General features: G+C 40.1%; 1 protein-coding gene across 7 annotated transcripts in view; it reads left to right on the forward strand.

Moving 5' to 3' along the window:
• dennd4c (DENN/MADD domain containing 4C) overlaps positions 1–16817 on the forward strand; it is a 140091-nt gene that overhangs the window by 67581 nt on the left and 55693 nt on the right. For all 7 annotated transcript variants that reach the window (XM_060840971.1, XM_060840963.1, XM_060840949.1 and 4 more), the window contains 6 exons: positions 6967–7033; positions 7175–7233; positions 9304–9448; positions 9543–9718; positions 10934–11034; positions 12187–12405. In XM_060840971.1, the coding sequence (XP_060696954.1) occupies positions 6967–7033; positions 7175–7233; positions 9304–9448; positions 9543–9718; positions 10934–11034; positions 12187–12405 (767 nt within the window). The remainder of the gene's footprint in view (positions 1–6966; positions 7034–7174; positions 7234–9303; positions 9449–9542; positions 9719–10933; positions 11035–12186; positions 12406–16817) is intronic.

Genomic DNA, 16817 nt, shown 5'->3' on the forward strand with positions numbered 1-16817 from the left:
GGTGACATAAATTACTAAATAGTAATACATTTTTAATTTATCCAAAACAGTAATGAAATACGATGGATTTTACATTTCAGCACAATTCTCTCCACTGTGTTCATTCAGTCACTTTTATGTTTGCTTTTCTTCTAGTCAGAAATTATTTCCATATTTATATCCTTAATACACTAACCTTGTATTACAAATGTGTCCTGTGTAATGACGGCTTGAGTGCAAACTTGTGAACGTGTCAGTTTAATTTGCCAATATGATAGTTTGAGATCCGAAGGCTAGCAAATGTATTTTTGCTGAGCTTTTGATGACTCAGTGTTGTATTTCTTACTGCAAGCTTACTTTTGGTGTTTGGATAACCACTCCTGGCCTCCATCAGTTGCATGGTATTTGAAAATGCCATAGTTGCTTAACATTTCAATGCCACAGGTTCTCCTCATCTTGTGTTTATGTGCCAATAAACTGGTGCTTTTGGATTTTGTGGATCTGGTTGAAGATATTATCATCACTTCAACAGTTAGAAAATTGGATCAGAATCAATTGAATTTAACTTTAAAAAAAGGGGAATGAGAATGAAATTGAATGAAGTTAGCTAAAGTGGAGTGAGCAGAGAGATGAGTATGAGTGACAGTGACCAAGCAGTGACACACATTTAGGGAGGTAATTCCTGGCTTTGAGCAAGAGCATATCATAGAAAGGAGTAACATTTCTTAGAAAAGGATCACCCAACCAGAGCGAACCAAGGAAATGTAAGGAGAATATTAAATTGAAATAAAAATCAAATAAAGAGGCAAAAGTTAGTGATAGCTCCAAAGAAGAAGATAAATTTAGATTCTCGCAAAGGAGGACTTACAAAGATAAAATAAATTACAAGGGCAACCTGGTGAGGAAAATGAAAACTGACCAGAGCTGCTTTGAATAGATAACAAGGAAGAGAGTTCAAAGGGAACATAAGCCCCTTAGAACATGAATTGAGGGAGATAGTTATGGGGAACAAGGGTCGGGGGGGGTACATGTGCACCAAAGACACACAAGTTAAAATGCAGGTGCAGCAGGGTATCAGGGAGGATAATGGAATGTTGGCCTTTGTTTCAAGGCGGTTAGAGCATATGTCTTACTGCAACTATACAAGGTGCTGGTGAGACCACATCTGGAATATTGTGAGCATAGTCCCCCAATATTTTGAAAGATTTTATTTCATTGGAGGCAGCTCAGTGAAGGTTCACAAGGATGATTCTCGGAATGGAGGGTTTACTTTATGAGCAATGGTGAAACAGCTTGGGACTTCCCTTAGATCGAGTTTAGAATAATTATGGGTGATTGCATTGAGACACATTGGATTCTTAAGGGGCTTGACAGGGTAAATGCTGATTGGAGTCGAGCACCAGACAGCATGGTCTCAGAATAAAAGGATGCTAATTTAAGACTGGGATGAGTAGGAACTTCTCCTTTCAGAGGGTTTGAGAATCTTAGCAACTTTTGCCACACAGAGCTATGGGGCGAGAGTTTTGTATATATTTAAGGCTGAGATTGATAGATTTTTATCAGTAGACGAATAAAGGGTTTATAGGAAAGGGCAGGAAAGTGGACGTACGGAGTCCTGGATCAGTTATGATTCTACTGAACAGGAGAACAGGCTTGAGGGGCCAAATGATCATCTGCCTGTGCCTATTTCTCATGGTTTTAACTTTACTGATCTACATTCCAGGTTTGTTTATGTCTTGCATTTATATCCCAAAGTTATGATCTGAATGCTTTTGTAAATACTTGTTAACTTTGAGCATCATGGAATCCAAGAAGACACAGATAATTATCTATGCTGAATCTGGAAGTGCAGATTCAGCTGATTAATAGATTAAGTAGCAAAGCATTCAGCCAAATGGTCTGTTTATACATCTGTTATTTTCCAGGAGTTGAAAGTATAAATCTTGATTAATGGGCAGTAAGTTCACATAGAGCACTGATTTCTGGTAAATATTAGGGAATTTTGAGGCTATTCGTAACTGAGTTTGAGATTCCTGAATGTAAGTTTCCTAGCTGAGCTGGAAGGTTCGTTTTCAGATGTTTCGTCATCATACTACATATATTCAGGGAGTCTCTGGTGAAGTGCCGCTGTTATGTCCCACAAGTTTTTGCAAGGTATTTTTGCACACAGTAAGCAGACAAAATGCACCCAGAAACCCTAGCCATTCTCCCCTATATCAAAGACATCTCTGAAATGACTACCAGACTACTGAGACCTCTGGGCATCATGGTAGCCCACAAACCCACCAACATACTAAAACAGCAGCTAATGAACTTGAAAGACCCTATAGAGCAGACAACAAGCAAAACTCACGTAATTTACAAAATACATTGCAAGAACTGTAGCAAACACTACATTGGACAAACAAGCAGAAAGCTAGCCACCAGGTTAAATGAACATGAACTAGCTACAAAAAGACATGACCCACTATCTCTCGCATCTTTATATACCGATGAGGAAGGACACTCCTTTGACTGGGAGAACATATCCATCCTAGGACAAGCTAAACAGAGACATGCACAAGAATTCCTAGAAGCATGGCATTCCAACCGGAACTCTTTCAACCAACTTTTTGCTCAATGGACCCCATCTACCACCCCCTGAGAGGAAAAAAAACTAGAAATGACATCATCAACCCAAGGAAACCTAAACACATAAATAGAAAGTGGGACATAATGCCAGCACTTCACCAGAGGCTCCTAGTATTCCCTAGTATGGTGATGAAACATCTGAAAACGAACCTTCCAGCTCAGCGAGCAAACCTACATCCAGTACGGTAAATATCCCAGGCATGTTGTCAACCGTTTGTCAATTGTAGCTCTTATGGAGATGTCTTTTGAAGAGTTCAGCAGCAAAAGTGCATTTTGTGGACTCTCGCTTAAGTTTTGGAGCCACATTCTGGCTGTAGCTGGAATGAGTGTCTAAATAATATGTTAAAAGAACAATTTTGTTAAGTAATTATTAAACTATTATAAATGGTAAAGTGAAACAAAGGTGATGAGATCACAGTTAATGTTTTCCTGATTAATTTAACTTCCATTTAAGTGTTACCAAGTAACTTTTCAAGAGCTCAATGCAAATTCTTTTAAAATCAAAAATAAAGAAAAATACCAAAATATAAAATTGTAAAAAGTAATGATTGTAAGGTTTTAATTTCCATTAGTTTAAAGATGTTGTAGTTGAGTGCGGTGCTGGAAAAGCGCAGCAGGTTAGGCAATATCCAAGGAACAGAAGAATTGACGTTTCAAGCAAACGTCCTTCATCAGGAATGAGGCTGTGAGCCGATGCAGTTGTGAGATAAATGGGAGAGGGTTGAGTTTGTGGGAAGGTAGCTGGAGTGCTGTAGGTCCATGGAGGTGGGGATAATAGGTCAGAGAGGAGGGTGGAGCAGGTAGGTGGGAAGGCGGATGCAGGTAGGGCAGGCCACAGGGTGGTGCCGAGTTGAAAGGTTGGAACTGGGATAAGATGGGCGAGAAGGGAAATGAGGAAAATGGTGAAATCCACATTGATGCCATGGGGTTGGAGGGTCCCAAAGCACAACATAGAACAATACAGCACAGAACAAGCCCTTTGCCCCTCAGTATTGCTGATGTCATCTTCCTAGGATTGTTTAAATCTCCCCAATGTGGCTGAGTTAACTACATTGGCAGGTAGAGCATTCTATGCTCTTGTCACTCTGAGTAAAGAACCAGCTCTGACATCTGTCTTAAATCTATCACCCCTAAAATTTGTAGTTATGCCCCCTTATACAAGCTGACATGATCATCCTAGGAAAAAGACTTTCACTGTTCACCCTGTCCAATCCTCTGATCCTCATGTATGTCTCTATCAAATCCCCTCTTAGCCACCTCCTTTCCAATGAGAACAGACCCAAGTCTCTCAGCCTTTCCTCCAGGCCAGCCAACATCCTGGTAAATCTCCTCTGCACCTTTTCTAATGCTTCCACATCCTTCCTGAAATATGGGGATCAGAACTGTACACAATATTACAAGTGCGACCGCACTCGTGTTTTGTATAGCTGCAGTATGATATTGCGGCTCCGGAACTCAATCCATCTACCAATGAAACCTAACACCCATATGCCTTCTTAACAGCACCATCAATCTGGGTGGCAACTTTCAGAGATCTATGTACATGGACTCCAAGGTCCCTCTGCACATCCACACTACCAAGAATCTTTCCATTGACCCAGTACTCTGCTTTTCTGTTCCAAAGTGCATCACCTCACATTAAGCTGCATTGAACTCTATTTACCACCCAGCCTAATTCTGCAGTTTATCTAAGTCCCCCTGCAACCTGTAACATTCTTCCAAACTGTCCACTACTCCACCGACTTTAGTGCCAACTGCAAATTTACTAATCCAGCCACTTGTGCTGCGCCTAAGTCATTTACAAAAATGACAAACAGCAGTGGTCCCAAAACAGACCCTTGTGGCACACCACTAGTAACTGGACTCGGCTGAATATTTTCCATCAAGCATCACTCGCTGCCTTCTTTCGGAAAGCCAGTTTCTAATCCAAACTGCTAAATCATCCTCAATTCCGTGCCTCTGCATTTTCTCCAACAGCCTACCATGTGGAACCTTATCAAAGGCTTCACTGAAGTCCATGTATACCACGTCAACTGCCCTACCCTCATCTATATGCTTGGTTGCCTTCTCAGTGAGGTTTGTGAGACACGACATGCCCTTGACGAAACTAGGTTGACCATCTGAAATCAAATTATTGCTTGCTAGGTGATTATAAATCTTAACTCTTATAATCCTTTCCAAAACCTTTCCTCTGACAGAAGTAAGGCTCACTAGTCTATAATTACCTGAGTCCTCTCTACTGCCCTTGAACAAGGGCACAACATTTGCAATTTTCCAGTCCTCCGGTACTAAACCTGTAGTTAATGATGATTTCAAATATCAAAGTCAAAGGCTCTGCTGTCTTCTCCCTTGCTTCCCAGAGAATCCTCGGGTAAATCCCACCCGGCCCAGGGGATTTGTCTACTTTCACTCCTCCTAGAATTGATAACACCTGTTTGTAACTAACCTCGATCCTTTCCAATATAATATCTCGTACCTCATTCTTTTCCTCTGCAATACTCTCCTTTTCCTGAGTGAAAACCGATAAACAATGTTCATTTAGCACTTCTCTGATCTCCACAGGGTCCGCACTCAACTTCCCACTTCTGTCTTTGACTGACTCTATTCCTACCTAGTCATTCTTTTATTCCTCACATATCTATAGAAAGCTTTAGGGTTGTAAGCAGAGCAAGTGCGAGAGAAACTCGGCTCTCAAGAGCCGTATACATTAACCCGATTTCTCTCTCCACAGATGATGCCAGACCTGCTGAGTTTTTTCAGCACTTGATCTGCTTAATTCAGATTTCCAGCACCAGCAATATTTTGTTTTCATCTGGGCATCTCATTGCCAGTGTACATAATGGTGGTTGTACGCTGTTTTCAGAAGGGGCGGTGAGGGCGACCAAAGAAGTGTATGAGTGGATTTTGGAGATGGAGAAAAGTGCGACCAAGACGAGATTAATATTGTCAATTTGATATGTTAGACTGGGAACTAATGAAGATCACCAAGCACAAAAGTAAAGGATGAGGAATTAAAACAGAATGGGGTAACGGAATTAGAGGTTTGAATGAGTTCCAGGTTAGAACATGCAAAACTGACCAGGGGAGCATTAATAAGTTTTAATGTAAGCTCCTCAGTAGGCAGTTTGCTGGATGAGATAATGATTTACAGGTTTTAGCGAGAGAAAAATCTTGAATGCTTTGGTCAAGGTGAGGGATTTGGAAGTGGAAGACTTCCCATGTCATCAATCCATTTGGGTGCATCACATTAGGCATGGTATAAATTGGAATTAGAATGCGCTGCCTTTATTTGTTGTCAAAAGAGCATCCACTGTTGCACCAGTGTCATGCTTTTCTTTTCCCATGTTAGCTATCCTATCATGCTTGAGTGAAGCTCTCCATTTATGCTGAATTACCAATAAATTTGTACTAGACAAAGAATGATATTGTGATTTGTTTAAGGCATCAACACAGCCCCTGTGTTCCTCTCACCAGTTAGCCCAGGATATGAACCAGGGACTTGGATGATAGCCAGCACCAAAAACAGTGAACTGCAGTGGCTCTAATAATTACATTTTTTAATTGCCAGAAGTGATCATTTAGAGTCTGATCACTTGGAGAAGGGTGTCTTCCAGTCTATTTAGTTCATGTTGGCTGTCTTTAGAGCAGTCCATTCCCTTGATCTGTCCCTGTCATCCTGCAAGATTATTTCATTCAAAATTTCCAAATTTATTTCTTTCCCCATCTACTGCCCTTCTGGGTAAAGTTTCAGGTCACTGAAACTTGCTGGGTTATTTTTTAAAAGTTCTTCCTTATGTATTCCTGTTATTCTTGCTCTAAATCTTAAACCACACCCCCCCAGTGATTCTACTATCAGCTAATGGGAAACGTTTCTCCTTGTCACAATCTATCTTAGATTTATCAGATCTCCCCTCCCCAACACATCATAGGTGTATAAAGTAGTGACCGTATTTGTTCTAAAGCAAAAATTGCGGTTCATATATCAGTTACATTGTGTTAATTCATTGGAAGCCCTCATTTTCTTGAGCCTAAAAGCGACGGGCAAGTTTCTGATGACCATTGACTTTTGTATTTATTTACCATACGTTGTGCTGTTAGTTATGCTAATACCTACCCATTTTATTTCTTTTTGTTGATTAGTTCTTTGAATTTAGTTGAAGTTCACTTACAGCACAACAGTCAGTCAGTATCAAAACTGGGTCACAAGTAGAATACTGATTGATACTGCCTGGAGACATTTGCTGCGATAATACTGTTTTCTGTTTGTTGCATTTCTTCTGTTTAATGCATACTAATTATAATCGCTTTTGTTTTGCCATTTATCATTTTTTGAGACTGTTCTTATATTGTTTATAGGCATATATCCCACTTCATGCATAATGTTCCCTTCCCATCAGCCCAGAGGCCAAGAATCTTGGTTCAGGTAATGTGTATGCACATTGCTAGTAATACAAAATTAGCTGTGGAGAGTTGAACTTGATTTTTTTTAATACAACAATGTAAGAATGTTATCATTTTTACTTAAATAGAACTTGATACTGAATATTTGTCTTCTGTTTTGTAGCTGTCGGCACTTGATGCCTTGATCCTGTCTCAGCCAGTTTCAACCCCCTTGCCTTTGAGGTAAGCTGGAATCAGAAAAGTAACCATGTGATCTTTCTTTCCCCTAACCAAATGAAAGCCTCCTTATTTTATCCTGTTATGCTTTTTGGCTTTGATCACTTCTCTATTTGCCTCACACATTATGTCTTTGTCCAATTTTCTTCGGCTTTGTTTTGATTTGCACAACTTTGTTGAATTACTGTTTTAGTTTTTACAGAGGAAACCTATTTGCAAAACCATAATTTTAATTAATTTTTATGTAGCAAAGATTAGACCTAAGCTCGCTGAACAAGTATCAAGTAAAACATTACAACTTGTATCGATCCCCAGTAAACAAGTTTATTGCTGTTTTAATGGCTGTGATGATGACGACTACACTTTTCAGTGCCCACATCTTACCATGATCAATGTCTGGAAGTATTACATGTCACTTAAGGAACGTTTTTGAATGCCAACTGTTCTTCAACTCATGCCTGATTACTGGCAGTATGTAATTCTAGGTGCACCTGATTGTGGTTCAACCTCTCGTCCCCCTAATCATAATTTGGAGCTTTGACGATTAAGAAGCATTTTTTTTCTTGCTACTGTGAGCCTGCTGACACTGACTACTTCTGCTTAAAACCTGAAAAGTTCTTTTTTTTTGTTGCATTAATGCACTCAACCATGTGACTTTTTATTAAATGGCTTGTGTAAAGGGTTTAATTTTGGTGTGTTCATCCATGTGCAAGATGTCATACTAATGGAGTACTTTGGATCCCCAGTACCAACATTGATAATTTAAAGGTAAGGTCTATCAGAGTGAAAGTCTTTGAGACAGTCCTAATCTGTGCTTAGAACTTCTGTAACCCGACTTCCTAAAACAGCAATTCTGGATTCTGAAATTCTGTCAGTTCACCTCTCCAACTTATTGGTTTTGTCTTCTGATTTTGCACTGCTGTGAAATGGAGTCAGAATGTCTAATCTCATTGTTCAAAACAAATATTACAATTATTTAAAATCCAAGAAACCAGATGGTCTGCATTTGCAAAAAGGTTCAGTTCATTATACTACCTACTGAATTTTTAACAAATTAATTACAATGATTGGTCAAGTTTCAGTTATTTACTTCAAGGCGCAGAAGGATGAGCCTGACCTTTGGTTCTGTGGCAATATATAAAATTGTGTATTACTTGTTAAGCGGTTCGTGGGACAAATCATGTTTTTGTTTTAACTAGGCATTTATGTTTAACTGTTAAATACATCAGAGCACTTGAATTGGCCATTGTTTAGCATGGGTCATCATAGTGACTGCAGAATTGAGAGTATGCTTTGACATTCCTATTGTTCCTCAGGCTGGAATATTGATTGAATGCTGCCAGCACATTTGAACATTTTTTTGCAGCGAGTATCACTTTTTAAAAATTAAATATGCTGTGATGGAAGAGTTGATCTTAAAAGTTGATGTTGGGAATGATTGCTTTTAAAATTGTTTCTGACCTGATTTAAAGAATCTTGGCCCATATGTTAGTCACATACAAGGAGATATCTCTATCTGAAAATGCAGGGAGAAGACTGTATCCCTTTAGCAATACTTCTGTTTCGCAAATAATACAATCTGTAATGTAGAGATGCATGCAAATGATTCTGCTGTTGTAACTTAAACATGTGATATATGTATGCATAGTTGCAAAAATATTCATCAGTTCTGGAAAGGGAGAAAAAAAATATTAAGACAAAATATGAATGGTATGAATATTTGAGGGACATTGTGGTCTTGCAATGTGATATCTCATGGTATAAAACTCTTCATAGTTTGGTTATGTCATGTTACTGCAGACCACAAAAATTATTCCTTGTACTATATTTATTGCAGTAATTTACAAAAACCAATTGGATTTTTAAAAACTTTTTGCTCCTCTACTGGACCAGGAATAGTGTGCAAAAAGCTTTATTTGGGAAGCTCTCTTCTGTATAAAATCTTGCGTTTTTCAACAGATTTTAAAGTTTTATTTGAATTTGTGACTTAAATCATCAATATGCAACAATATTGAAGCATAATTGCCAAATATTTGACCTGAAAGTATCTATAAACATCATTGTTTTCCTATTTAGAGGAGCAAACTTTAGCACTTTGCTAATGAACTTGGGTGCCGAGAATTGTGCGATTTTACTATATTTTGTCTTGATGGAAAACAAAGTTCTGCTGCACTCTCTCAGGCCTGCGGTGTTGACAGGTGTGGCTGAAGCTGTTGTAACTGTAAGTATTTGTGTTCACCTAAATTCTGTTTGGATTTGTATAAAACTAGTAATCTGTATTAAAACTGTTTACTTGTTTTCTGTTGTGTTTTCAGATGATATTTCCTTTCCACTGGCAATGTCCTTATATTCCACTTTGTCCATTGTCCCTCGCTGGAGTCCTCAATGCCCCTATTCCGTTTATTGTAGGTGTTGATTCGCGCTATTTTGATCTTTATGATCCACCCCTGGATGTTGTGTGTGTGGACCTGGATACAAATACAATATATCTGTAAGCATCTGTATTGCTTCTGTGGCTTCTTTGTTATCTTTGAGTTAAGAATTTCTGAGCTAGTTTTTGGGCTCTTGTTTTTCCCTTAACCAAGGAAGTAATAGAAGTATATTAGTACTGTCAGCACTGAAATTTAATCCTTGAAATTCTTCGTTCATCAGTCAGAGTTAAACATTTTAATTATTAGTTGTGTATTTTTACTAAGTTATTCTATTATAGAAGTTTACCACACAGAAGGCCACTTATTTCGTTTCTATTTCTGCATTTCAAAAGAGCTATCTAGTTAGTTCACTTCTCTTTCCCCATAGCCTTATGTTACTTAAATGCATTTAATTCCTCCCTGAAAGTTAATGTTGCGTATGAAAAAGAAAAGCCTGATGATATTAGTCCAGGAACTGAACTCAAAAATGAGCAACAAAACTACAAGATAAAGCTTGTTTTCATTTGATGATTCTTAATATTGTAAATCATCCTCAGGCAATTAATCAACATGGTTCAGGCAAAACTTGTCACTAAGTCAAGGAAAGGTTGAGAGGAATGTGGGCCAAATGCTGGCAAATGGGACGAGATATAGGATATCTGGTCAGCATGGGCAAGTTGAACCGAAGGGTCTGTTTCCATGCTGTACATCTCCATGACTCTTGTCTACTTAATTGACTTAGAGTCATATACTTAAGTAGCCAAAAGTGTAATCCAAGAGGTAGGTTTTAAGGAATGATTTTGAAGAGAGCAGAGGGAATTTCAGACTTCAAGACCTTAGTAACTGAAAGCATAGTTGCCAATGGTGGGTGCAAGATGTTGGGCGTTCACTCAGCACACACATTGAGGAACACTGGCTGAATGGTGAGTCTTGAAAATACAGGAGGTTGTAGAGACAGAGTGGAAGGCTGCCATGAGAATGAGAATATTAATTTCAGATATTGTTAGACTGGAAGCCAGTGTAAGTCTGAGGGTAAGTAGGTAAAGTTATAAGAAACAAAACTGGGGAGACTCTGGAAAGCTGCAAATTTTAGTTGAGGCTAACTGAAATAAGTTGGAGGTATGGGGACATGAGGCTGATTGGGTGATGCAGTTGTACTCAAGCCAGGTGTAGTTGAGATTGGAGTTGAGCTACATTGTTGGAACACGGTAAAGGGGTTTGCTTTACATACTGTGTCCTGCCTGACCTCAGAATGCTCATTATTGATTAAGTTTATTCTGGCTTTTGTTTTGTAGATCTGATGATCGGAAAAATTTAAACTGGAAGCAGCTTCCAAAAAAGCCTGGGAAGACACTGTTCAGTTCATTGGTGAATCTACAAAACCAACTTTCACTGAGTAAGCAAACAATAGAATAGTTTCATTTTTTTTTAGAAATTATAACGTAATCACCAATTGGAATATTTATTTAGAAACTACAATGTTGTTATTCTCCATCTATAATTAAATGTGAGAATTTGCTCTTCCAAAATTGGACACCAGTTTGTTTTGACAAGTTTAGATTCAGAAAACCACTGCGCCCCCCCCCCCCCCACTCTTTTCTACTTAGTTTTTTAGGTTTTATAAAAATATCTGTTGAAGCTTTTAGTATCAGAGCATTGCTTCTATATTTAAGAGTATAAGTTCTTCCGTGAAGATATCATTTGACAGACAACAGCATGCCTGTTGTCAGCTTCTCAAAGATGATGGCAACCTTAGACTTAACTACTGTGTTCATTGCTGCATCTAATCGTTATATTACAGTGACAATCAAGGAGCACTGAGTAACGCTGGATGGACGTTTTGCTTTTTGGGTACCTGCTAGTCCAAGGTCAATCGAGGCTACTATTGTATATAACTTCACTCACTCTTAAGTAATCTGGGGAAGATGGAGCTATGCTGATTCCAGGTTTTGAGCTTAAGTTAGCCATTGGTTTTAATTCAGCAACAAAAATACAGCAAAATAGAGATTCAACCCAAATTCTGTTCATTTTTTGAGTTAAACGACATAAATTTAAACTGTTATATTGGTTAATGTACCGAGGGCTTAAAGTTGAATACATACAACATGTAAATTTTCTGCTAAATTCTTCTCATTTGCTCGTGCTCTGAGCATTTTAAATTGATGGATCATCATCAAGCTGAAGAATTACTGAGGGCTGTGTTCTCTCCATGATATTTTTGTCATGGTATCTGAAAAAGTACGTGCTATTCCAATTATGCTGCCAATATTGCTCCTTACAAAATAATCATAATTTCTGCCATTTTCTGTTCTGTCCTCATTTAGAAAATAGAAAATATTGTTGAAACTATAACACATTCCAGTCAGCTCAATTCTTATTTGTAACCCCAGGTATTTATTTCTGAGCACACTTCAGTTCCTTTCCATTAGCTTCATACTCTGGTTGGCTGACTAAGTGTCAAAGTGAAGTTAAATGCTTACTTGTCTACTTATCAACAAATTTAATTGCTATAGTTTGTGGACATTTTGAGTTCTGTTGATTTCTACAGTTCACAGGAGAGCACAGGAAGGGTCTGCTGTTGAGATGACGCCGATAGAGGCTGACTTTTCATGGCATAAAAAGATGATTTCATTGGAAATGGAAATCCAGGAAGCTTTTTTGCGTTTCATGGCCTCAATATTGAAAGGATATAGAACATACCTTAAACCAATAACCCAGGCACCCTCTGAGAAAACCACTTCTGCAAATTCACTTTATGATCTTCAAGGTATGTTTTTAATCAAACATAGCTAATATATTGAATTTCAGTATCTCAATAGTCAATTTGTTGATTTAACTTTTTTGTGCTGCAAGTTGAAAGATGGGTCCAGTTAATTGACAATGTTGGGCTTTTCCTTTGTCATTATTTGTTTAGTGAAATAAGTTTTATTCATTAGCTAAGAATGTGGTGTGTAAACCTGTGTTTATCTAGTAAATTGATTTGAGACTTGCACCAGTTTGTTTGACTGGTTTGAATGCTGCTGAGAGATTCTCGTGTAACTTAGCTTGAACGCAACAACTCCATCTCCGCTCTGAAAGGGCTCTCACTTGTACTTTGCTTCCATTTGGATAGAAATGAGATATACGAAATACTAAGCACTCATTTGGGGTGGCACGGTGGCTCAGTGGTTAGCATTGCTGCCTCACAGCGTCAGGGACCCGGGTTCAGTTCCCACCTCGGGCAACTGTCTGTGCACATTCTCCCAGTGTCTGCGTGGTTTTCCTCCAGGTACTTCAGTTTCCTCCCACAGTCTAAAGAACATAGAACATAGAAAAATGCAGCGCAGTACAGGCCCTTTGGCCCTCGATGTTGCGCCGATCCAAGCTCACCTAACCTACACAAGCCCATTATCCTCCATATGCCTATCCAATGCCCGTTTAAATGCTCATAAAGAGGGAGAGTCCACCACTGCTACTGACAGGGCATTCCATGAACTCACGACTTGCTGAGTAAAGAGATCCAAATATGTGCAGGTTATATGAATTGTCCGTATTAAATTACCCATACTGTTAGGTGCATTAGTCAGGGGAGTGGGTCTGGGTGGATTGCTCTTGGAGGGTCGATGTGGACTTGTTGGGCCGAAGGGCCTGTTTCCACTCAGTAGGTAATCTGATCATTGTGGATCCTTCTGATCAGTCATCTTTGCTAGTAATGGTATGTCTTTGTTTAATAATAATTGGATATAATTTCCTTGTACTGCTCACATTATTCAGTACGTTATTAAAGCTACTGTTCTGCCTCACAAGTATCATCCCCTGAATCAAGGCTTGATTTGTGCGCAAAACCTTCATCTTGATTCTTGAAGAAGCTTCAGGAGAGAAGGGAGTACAGTATTGGACATGATCATATCTATACCACAGTGGCATGGGTTCAAAACTTATTCTTGGTGGTGGATTTTACTGTTGACCACCGAGAGTGGCTCAGCAGCACAGTAAAGATCGAGCTGATCGGGTCCTAAAAGACATAGTTGGTAGTCCAGGTCTGCAGCAGTTGGTGAGGAAACCAACAAGGGAAAAACATACTTGACCTCATCCTTACCAATCTGCCAGCTGTAGATGCATCTGTCCATGACAGTATCAGTAAGGGTGACCACCGCACAGTCCTTGTGGAGACGAAGTCCTGCCTTCACATTGAGAATAATCTGTATTGTGTAGAGTGCACTATCAAAGTGCTAAATGGGTCAGACTTCGAACAGATCCAACAACTCCAGGCTGGGCATCCATGAGGCAGTGTGGGCCATCAACAGCAGCAAAATTGTATTTCACACAATCTCTAACCTTGTGGCCTTGTACATTCCCCACTCAACCATTGCCATCAAGCCAAGGGATCAGTCCTGGTTCCGTGGAGAGGGATGTCAGGAGCAGCACCAGGTGTACCTGAAAATGATGGGTCAACCTGGTGCAACTACCAAACAGGGCTACTTGCATGCCAAACAGCATCAGCTGCAGGTGATAGACAGAGCTCCCACAACCAATGGCTCAGATCTAAGCTCTGCAGTGCTGTCACACCCAGTTGTGAATGGTGTTGGACAATTAAACAACTCATTGGAGGAGGAGAATTTACAAATATTCCTATCTTCAATGAAGGAAGAGCCCAGCACATCAGTGCAAAAGACAAAGTTGAAGCCTTGTTACCAATCTTAAGCCAGAAGTTCCAAGTTGATAATTTATCTCTGCCTTCTCCAGTGGTTCCTAGCATGACAGATAGCCTTGAGCCAATTCGATTCACTCCATGTGATATCAAGAAACATTTGGAGGCACTGGAGACTGCAAAGGCTACAGGCCCTAACAACATTCCAGCAATAGTATTGAAAACTTGTGCTCTGGAACTTGCCATTCCCCTAGCCAAGCTCTTCCAGTACAGTTAGAACACTAGGATCTAGCCGGCAATGTAAAGAATTGCCCAAGTATATCCTCTACATTTGGAAAAAAAAGACAAATTCAACCTGACCAATTACCGACCCATCAGTCAACTGTCGATTGTCAGTCAAGTGAAGGAAGGTGTCACCAACAGTGCTATCAAACAGCACGTGCCCTGGCACCAATTTGAGTTCTGCCATGGCCCCTCAGCTCCTGACCTCATTACAGCCTTGGTTCAAACATGGACAACAGAGGTGAGTTGAGAGTGACCGCCCTTGATATCAAGGCTACATTCGACCAAGTGTGGTATCACAGAGACATTGCAAAACTAGAATCAGTGGATATCGGAGGGAAAACTGTCTGGTTATTCGAGTTATATCTAACAAATAGGAAGATGTCGTGGATGTTGGAGGTCAGTCATCTCTGCTCCAGGCCATCTCTGCAGGAGCTGCTCAGGGTAATGTCATCGACCCAACCGTCTTCAGCTGCTTCATTAATGACCTTCCTTCCATCATAAGGTCAGAAGTGGGAATATTCGGTGATTGCACCATGTTCAGCATCATTCATGACTCAGTTACTGTACAAATGCAGCAAGGTCTGGATAGTATCTAGGCTTGGGTAGACATGTAGCAAGTTACGTTTGCGCCACATAAAAGCCAGACTATGACCATCAACCAGAAATAATCTGATCACTATCCCTTGCCATTTAATGGTGTTACCATCACTAAATCCCCCACTGGGAGTTATCATTGATTAGAGAGTCAGCTGGGCTCGCCACATAAATGCAGTGGCTACAAGAGCAGCTCAGAAACTAGGAATACTGCGGCGACTAACTCACCCCCTGACTCCTCAAAGATTGTTCACCATGTACAAGGCACTAGTCAGGAGTGTGATGGAATACACCTCACTTGGCTGGATGAGTTCAGCTCCAACAACACTCAAGAAGTTGACGCCATCCAGGACAGAGCATCCTGCTGGATTGGCACTGCATTCACAAACATCGACTCCCTCCACCACCGATACTCAGTAGCAGCAGTGTTGTACTATCAGCAAAATGCACTGCAGAAGTTCACCCAAGATCCTCAGACAGCACTTCGCGAAACCACAACCACTTCCATCTGGAGGGACAAGGGCAGCAGACATATGGGAATTCTACCTTGGTTCCCCTCCAAGCCTCTCACCATCCCGACTTGGAAATATATCACCGTTTCTTCACTGTAACTGGGTCAGAAGCCTGGAATTCCCTGCCTCACAACATTGTGGGTCAACCCATTGCAGGTGGGCTGTGGTTAAGAAGGCAGCTCACCACCACTTTGTCAAGGGCAATCAGGGACGGGAATAAATGCTGGTCAGCCAGCGATCCCCACAACCCCCAAATGAATATGATGTTTTAAAAAATTGAATGAAAACATTTACAGGATTGGTGCATTTCCAAGCAAAACAAAGATGGCTGAAGTGTCTATATTTCTCTGCAAGGGCCAGTTTAACTGATCACAAGGAAATACTTCAGGAATTAGGGTATACTGTTTTTGTCAGCTTCCCTGCTGAAGTACATTGGCTCCCATTTAGTAGTTAAATTGTGATGATGTCACTGTGATCTGAGTGGGAGTTTACAGAAAAGCATTCATATAATTCTATTATGTAAAGATGCCTTGGAACATGTCCATGTGTTTTACTTTCCTCCCTTAGTAGAATCATGGAGATCTACAGCACTGGAAGAAGACTGTCCAGCTCATCGCCTGTGCCATTCAAAAACAACCACCTAACTATTATAATCCTGTTTTCCAAAACTTGGTGCAAAACTTTGGATGCATTGGCACCACAAATGCATATCTAAACGTTTCATAAATGTGTTCCAGATTCCCTTTTGATCCTCAACCTCCTGATCCTTTGGATAAATCTGTGACTCCCTGGCCAATTCATCCCTCCACGAAAGGGAAAAGTCTATTCTAGTCCACCCTATCTGTGTTCCTCCTCATGTTATACATCTCCATCATGCTCCCCCATGAGTCTCCCCGCTCCAAGAAAAAAACACCTCAGTATTTCCAATCACTCTTCATATCTAAAACTCTCAATTTCAGGTGATACTCTGGTAAATTTCCTCTGCACCTTCTCCAGTGATTCACATCCCGCCCATGTGATTCCAGAACTCTGCACAATACTCTAGTTGTGCCTCACCAACATTTATATGGTTTCAGATTTAACTCCCTGCTGTCTAACTCTTCACCTTGGCTCATAAAAGCATATGCATCCTTAACAATTTTACCTCCCTTTCCTGCT

This window comes from Hemiscyllium ocellatum, chromosome 2 (assembly GCF_020745735.1).
Source record: "Hemiscyllium ocellatum isolate sHemOce1 chromosome 2, sHemOce1.pat.X.cur, whole genome shotgun sequence".
NCBI classification, from domain to species: domain Eukaryota; kingdom Metazoa; phylum Chordata; class Chondrichthyes; order Orectolobiformes; family Hemiscylliidae; genus Hemiscyllium; species Hemiscyllium ocellatum.